A 7,695-nucleotide genomic window follows, 5' to 3' on the forward strand; every position below is an offset into this window, starting at 1 on the left:
TCTTTGTAAGCAAACTGAAGCCCATCAAAGGAATCGGGAAGGCAGGAGATAATATAATTTCGAACTAGCTGTTATAAGGTTCCTTTTCTACAACAATGTAATGGTAGTATGTTTTGACTACAGGTGAAAGAGAAAATGGGTGTTTCAAATACGTTTGTTTCTGCTGCCAACAAAGAGATAAAAATCTGTCATGGATCATCAGTGCAAAAATGTTCTCTTCCACAGAGTATTCCTAATAACAAAAGCAGCTACGTGAGTCCTTCCAACTGGGTTGCCAGCTCTTTTAGGTATACATTTTCTGTTTGTTTCTGCCTTTGACAAATTCTGCCCTCTTGCAAGATTGTTCCTTCGTTTGTGGAATGTGAACTTCCTTCTCCATTAAAATTCAGGGCCTTCATAAAAAAATGATTTTTGAAGAATCAAATCATCTGACTTTCTGGTTAGTTTGTGGTCATTCTGTTCAAAACATTGATGTATTTCTGCTTAGGCTGCTAATTTCTGCCTTTTAGTGAGCGCTCTTGCAAGCCTAATTATGTTTGGTTGCAGTTTCAATTTTCCATCTGTAATATTAATTCACAATAGGCTTTAAAAGAAAAATAACCAGATATCTTACCTAAAAATCTATCTTAAATATTTTACTCAGTGTTGCCAGTGGACCTAAAAGTATCCTTGGTGTATATATTTCCTGAAAAATATGTATAAATAAAACATTCATTCAAAAACATTCTATTTGAGGTTTGCCATAATTGAGGAGGTAGACATAAATTATACATCCAGTTACGTATAGAAGACTACAATGGTGTTTGGCAACTGGAATGTAAGTAAAAATGGATATCTTAAAAAGTGAACAATTTGTATTTTTTTTTTATTTAGTCCTGCCAGTCCTCCTGCTGTTGATCTAAGAACTATTATGGAAAGGGAAGAAAATCTACAGAAATGTGAAAGCATGCCAAAAATAAATTCATGGTTAGTAAAAAGGGTGCAATACAATCAACTTCACTGTATTAAAGTCCTAATTTGTTGGGTATCTTTTTTTTAAATAAAAAAAACTTCATTAGAAACAATGCTTCTGAAGTTTCAGTTTTGGATTAAAAATTATTAGTAGTAGTGCAGAAGTCATGTTGTCCTGCAAACATGGGTCATTTACATTAATACATAATCACAGATTAGGAATGTTTCTTTTTAAAATGGCTATTATGGATTTGGATAACAGTGGCAAATAATTTTGTAAACTCACAAGATATAATCAGTTAGTTTTGTGACTGATAGTCTTTTGTTACATTCTGTTTGATAAACTTTAGTAAAGTAATTTTACATTTCTATGTCTCATTTTAGTAGAGCCACTTCTCATGGAAATAAGCTTTCTCAGAAGCAAAAGAAACTGATGGCTCTGGCTGCTAAGGATAATAATCCAGAGATTGTCCCCGATTCAGTTGTGTTATCTACGGCTCCCAAAACTACAAAACCAGCGACTGTGTGGTATGGATCTTCTAATTTTTTTTTAGTTTACTGCCTATTGAGGTCACTTCAGTTTTGTTTTAGACTTGTCTATGGGAGGGACAATAATTTAATGCTAGAGTATTGATTTGAGTGTCAATTTTTGATTTATCCCTGGCATCTCAAGATAGGAAAAGAACCTACTTTAAACCATGAAGAATCACTACTGGTGGTGTTCTGTGGAAATATTGGGTGGTTGGACCAAGAGCATGACTATGTCCAAAGGAAGCACAAAATCTTTATTTAAAAAGTTTACAGGGTCATTTGTAGACTAATATGCACATGATTCATTGAGTAACTGTATGTATCTTTGCCTTTAAAGTTTCCATATAAAATAAATATTTTAGGCTTAGCTTGTTTTATGTTTTTATATCAGTAAATAATATTAGTAAATAAAGTATTCATTGAATATTTCTGAGTACTTAATAGTGAGAAAAAAGACATGTTGAGATTTGTTGATGTGGTATAACTCTAATTTTTAAAAACAAGCAGGGCATTTGGCATCAAATTGAGGTTTATATGCTTGCAGTATATGGCATTCTCTTGAAGTGTTGTTTTGCACTGAAACAAGATACTTCTGTTGAAAATCCAGCAGGTTTTCTGGCAAGAATATATGCCAGAAGGGTGTGGGACCTTTTGGAATTTTTTTTTGGGGGGGTGTTGACATGGAGATACAGGCTACCTTAAAACATACTTGGCATTTTTTTTCTTGCCAAAAATAATGTCCAGTTTCAGAGTTTTGTGGAATCAGAGATATGTATTGTTCTTTGAAGATTAATTAAGTAAAATATGTGGACATTATTGTTAGAGTGAAACGTGGAAGAAGACTAAGAAAAGAACAAAGACTAATTTTTCCACTTGGAAGTGGATTTAAATATAATTTCCAAATATGTGTGTATTTGTGCATATACATCTCTGGTGAAAGAACATAACAATTTATCTATTGGGAGATGTGACTTCTTCCTTCTGGCAGGATACATTATGGTCAGTTTTTTTTCCCCTTCAGTTAATAGGTTCAGCAGGTTCTCATTTCTGAGTATTGTTTATTGCTCATATTATGCTTAAGACCTTTGGTGGCTTTAACGGAAAAAACCTCCTTGTTTGCCTAATTCATGCCATGAAGAGGCTTGCAATACTCATGGTACATCAACGTTGTAAGTGTGTTTCTTCACCTGGAATGTCGAAACTTAATGGGGCTGCAGACCACAACATCCCAATTACTCCAACACCTGAAAAGAAGAAATGCCTTGTTGAGAGGGAGAGCATTTTGTATCTAACAGGAAAAAAATAGTGCAATGGTTTTTAATGTTGTGACAGTAGAAGGGAAAACTTTATAAGGCCATCATATATTAGTACTCACCTCTATTTTAAGATAATAGAATTGTACAAAGAATCCTGTTAAAATAAGTCCTACTTCAGCTATTTTCAGCTCATGCTTCAAGAAGGAAAGACAGTTTAAGAGGAGGAGACTAGTTACTGTTAATGGCTCTGTGTGTCCCTTATAACTTATTTTTGTTTTTGGTCATACAATTTTAGCATAGTTGAACTGTGTATTTACCAAGCTACATAGTCAGATTACTGATAGAATAGAATATTTTATTGGCCAAGTGTGATTGGACATACAAGGAATTTGTCTCCGATATATAAGCTCTCAGTCTACATACAAACGACAGAGTATATAACCATACGATACTAATAACAGAAGGTAGTAGAAAAGATGAGAAGGATAATAGCTATATAGCCATACTAAATGTGATGACCCGGGACATGGCACAAAGATAACACAGTCAGATAATCAGTAGGAGTCCCTTTATTAGCTCCAACTTTGCCCCCAATGTCCTGGTTACCTTCTGGGCTGAGAAAAACTGTCCCAGGAACTGTCTTTGGCTACAGAGAATCAAGTGCAAAACGTGGTCAACAAAAACTGTAACTATAAGTCCAATCAAAGCAAGGTGAGGCAGGGCAAGAGAAGGAATTCCAGACGTGAAGGAATGGCAGTAAATCAGTCCAGTTGGGAGGATGCCAGGAACACAGTTAACTGAAGTCAACACAAAATAAACTCACATTTGTTCCTAGCAGACACCACTTTCAGCTTGCATCTCTTTTAAGCTCTCTTCCCAGGTGTGCCTAATTGAAGGGAATCAGGGCCTTTTCCTCCCCCGTAAGCCACGCAACTCATGTTGCTCTCTTCTCTGTTTTTCTCTGTTTTTCCCTAGGATGAAGAGGGGGTTCGTTTCACCAATAGAAAGGATAGGTTAATTGGGGGAAAGAATTGTACTAGGATTGTCAGTAAATGTAGCATGGTAAGATTTGGTTTATTTTACTTTAGGGCTTCTTCATTGCATTCTGCTTCGCCAAAATCATACCGAGATCTCCTGTTAGAAGAGAAAAAAGTAGTTGCTGCGAATTCTGCTAAAGTGGTGGAGAATGTACCACCTCAAAAATGTTTGAGGTGAGAGAGCTTCAAATTGTGTTTTCATTTCTGATAAAATACTTTTTCGAGAAACACTGAAGATACTTGCAAGGATTAAAAAAAAGGTTAATAAAGAAGCATTATTTTATTTTGGTGTACATTCTGTAAAGATATGTGATGGCCATTCAGTGAATATCCAACATCATGAGATCATGCTGCTAAAATTCAATGACAAATTTTAAATTGTCATTGAATCAAATTTCAGTATGATTTTTCATGGCTTCTGTTTTTTCAAAACCGAAGGGTAAGAGCAGCAGGCTGCTGGGGTGCCTCCTGCAATCTTTTCTAATCTAATATTCCAAAGGTTGATTTTTTTCTTAATTGGGTTATTATCAGCCTTTTTAAAGTTTTGGGATGTTTTAATGATGGGAATGGGAAGCAAACTTTTCTTACCTCCAACCCACTGAAATGATTCAAAATTGGCCTTCTGCTGCTTATCTGAACCTGTTCCTGCTTCCCCGCAAAAGTTGGTGGTGGCATCATATCAAAGTAAGATTAGTAGGCAGCATTGTAACCTTCATCCATTGTCCCTGGGTAAGGCAATATGACTAACAGATCATCCTTTCAGGACTGCAAAACATGTACTTAAAAGCAAATGAATGGAATGCCTGTTATTTTTTTTATTCTGATGTGCAGTCTATTTTTTATGTCACTGTACCATAACAAAAGAAATGTTTGCCAGTCCCATTCCCGTGAAAACAACCATACTGAGCTGAAATAGTGTTCTATTTTACTTAACCATTATTTCTCCTTAAAATATCATTTCTCTGACTCATATTCTATACTAGTGAATCCCAACACTGCAATGGCTGTTTATGTCTTCACAGAAGTGTTGATTGAAACGTTTTAGTCCCTGCTGAATAAAGACTATGTAACATAACATTTACTTTGTAGAAGACAGAATGCTGCACTTATACAAGTTATTTGGGCTCTATGTTCTGAATTTTTGTATCTTAAAGGACGTTTATTACTAGCAATAGACTTAGACTTATATACTGCTTCATAGTGCTTTTACAGCCCTCTCTCATAAGAGGTTTACATAATCAGCATATTTCCTCCAACAATCTGGGTCCTCATTTTACTGACCTGGAAGGATGGAAGGCTAAGTCAGGATTGAATTGCTCTTAGTTGATAGCATTAGTCTGCAATACTGCATCATCATGGCTCTCTAAAAATTATTGTGCTCATTTTTGTCAGCAGGTACACAAATACCATTGCTCTTGGAGCAGAAAGTGAACATCCTTGTGAACCAACGCCATCAGAAAATCAGAAGTAAGTTAAATTTATAGTGCAAATATTGTATATATGTACAAAAGCATAAGTTGTAAAAATGTGATGCTTTATATTTTTAACTTATCTTACAGTCCTTGGTTAGTCTCACCCTTAAGAAACCCGGCTGCAGCATTGCCTATCACATTTGCAGAAATTGTAGAAGAAGAACTTCAGCAAGAAGCTGCTCTTATACGAAGTAGAGAAAAACCTTTAGCTTTGATCCAGGTAAAGAGTAATAAAAATCAGAACTATGCCCTGTACAAATGTCTCGTTTCTTGCCTTCTTTTAATCTCTTCCTTCTTTTAGGGTTCCAAGGAACCTTAGTGATATTTCTAAAAATGCCATACAATACAATATTCTTAGGGTTTTAGGTTGCAATACATTTATTTAAACTTCAGTTTAAGCATTTCATATCTAGATTACATGAAGTTGTCAGGGTTTCAGTAGCATAGCTAGATATCATTGATGGCTGCGTCCCTTCTTGTGTTTTATTAAAACCTTATGGATTAAAACCTTATTTATTAAAACCTTATGGATTGGTCTCCAACTGTGGAATCCAGAATCTGTAATCGAAAGTAGTAAGCTGTGATTTATACCATTAAACATTTAAGTACAAAAGTTCTAGTCACTGCCCTGTATGCTTTGCCCAGTGAGCTTTTGCTCTTACTCCAGTTTTTGCCAGTTTTCTAAGAGTTTCTCACTTCCTTTCCCTCCATTCTCATTTCAGATTGAAGAACGTGCTATTCAGGATTTGTTAATCCACTACCAAGCAGTTGGCAACCCTGATGAGTTTGTGGTTGTTGAAAGATCTCCACAGGGGCCAATTGCAGCTCCTATGTGGAATAAGCATTGATGCCCTGTTTTTTTGTTTTTTTTTTGTTTAATTCCGCTGTTCATAAATGTGAGGCTATTTGTTGTTTGCATGGATCTGCTGATTCTAAAATAAGAATGAGGATAGTAAGATGTGTTACCTCTTTTCAGTATAGTATCTGTTTTGAAACGTGCAATTTCCTTATCAAATTTATGTACTATATTGTACTCATTTACCAGATGCTTTTTGCTCACTATTTGGAGTTGAAAAACATTGCTTATGGTTAAACTTAAAATATCTAGGTCATATATTTCATATAATTAGTTGTCAATAATAAGTACCATGTTTTGAATTGCTTTTCCAGTTGGCAGCAATTGATTTCTCATACTCATGTATACCTGTGAAATTAATGGGACTAAAAGTGATCAACCTGAATTTCACATTATTTAAAAATGCTTTTGTATGTAAAAGGAAATAGTGCTGTTATGGAAACGGGTATTTGATGTCTGTATTTTTGTGGATTTATAGTCTTTGTTTTTTTCTGGACAGTGCTCTTAACGCCACTGCCTTACAGGAATGCAATCTCCTATGTTGTTATAAGAATGATGGTATTGATGATTTACTACATTTACTACTATTTACTACTATTACTACTTTTTTCTTCTGAAGCTAATTTTCAGATGAGGTCTTTCAAGAAGAGTGTACAGAAAGGGATCTGATAAATACACATGTTAACTTGAAAAAACATCTTTCAGGAAAGATGCAGGCTAAGTGTTAAAGTTTGAAATAAAATAAGACAATTTATTTAAGTGTTTCTCAATCTCAATAACTTTGAGATGTTTGGGTTTCAGTTCCCAGAATTACCAAGCCAGCACATGGAATTCTGGGAGTTGAAGTCCACACATCTTAAAAGTTGCTGATATTGAGAAGCACTGCCTTAGATGTATACATATAACATTGAATACTGGGTCTTCAAAGCCCTGAGTGTGGTGTGGTTTTTGTTGTTCAAAAGTCTTCCTGCAAAGTCTAGAAAATGGTTGGATGATTTCTTTCCATTATTTCAGATTCTTCCATAGTAACCTGTGGCCACAGTTGACTTCCTCTCCTGACCACTAATGGTCCTTGGAAGAAATAATCTTTATCCATAATCAAGCAATTCTGTCTAATGATGTGTGATTGAACCATAAAAATAACTATGTCAACAGAGCTGCAATGAAGAGTGAAGAGCAAGTTCCAACAGGCAAACTCAAAATAGCAGTTCTTAGCTTCTGTGCCAGTGTCGGAAATTCTCAGTGTATTCATTGTACTTAACGCAGGATCAAGCATAATGAATTTAATTTCATTTGCATTTGCAATTAAAGAGACAACCCTAAGATTAGGACTGAAGGAGCTCTTGAATGCTCTTCTCAATCAATGTTTTTCCATAGGGAAAAAAAGGAGTACTTCACCAGATGTCAAATAATGGCTTTGACGCTGATCTTTCTCCAGAAATCCTTTTTCTTTGGGTATGAAAAAGTTTGTTCTAGATACACTTATCAAGTTGCTTATAAAAACTGTTTCTTCTAAATAGGCGATTTTCCTCATCTAATATAGTTTCTTTTTCTCAGATTAGTTTTTTAAAATCATGTTCAGTTAAATGGTC

General features: G+C 35.0%; 1 protein-coding gene across 2 annotated transcripts in view; it reads left to right on the forward strand.

Moving 5' to 3' along the window:
- Positions 1-6,549, forward strand: part of IBTK (inhibitor of Bruton tyrosine kinase) — a 47,984-nt gene extending 41,435 nt beyond the window's left edge. Inside the window, exons 23-29 of one of the 2 annotated variants that reach the window (XM_087944195.1) lie at positions 124-287; positions 874-966; positions 1,336-1,479; positions 3,827-3,949; positions 5,168-5,242; positions 5,335-5,467; positions 5,970-6,549. In XM_087944195.1, the coding sequence (XP_087800321.1) occupies positions 124-287; positions 874-966; positions 1,336-1,479; positions 3,827-3,949; positions 5,168-5,242; positions 5,335-5,467; positions 5,970-6,095 (858 nt within the window). In that variant the 3' untranslated portion in view covers positions 6,096-6,549. The remainder of the gene's footprint in view (positions 1-123; positions 288-873; positions 967-1,335; positions 1,480-3,826; positions 3,950-5,167; positions 5,243-5,334; positions 5,468-5,969) is intronic. The other variant, XM_087944203.1, reaches the window with a different exon arrangement.
- The last annotated feature ends 1,146 nt before the right edge of the window (positions 6,550-7,695 follow it).

This window comes from Notechis scutatus, chromosome 1 (genome assembly GCF_049901735.1).
Source record: "Notechis scutatus isolate UNSWTSFEM ecotype Mainland chromosome 1, rNotScu1.2, whole genome shotgun sequence".
Lineage (NCBI taxonomy): Eukaryota > Metazoa > Chordata > Lepidosauria > Squamata > Elapidae > Notechis > Notechis scutatus.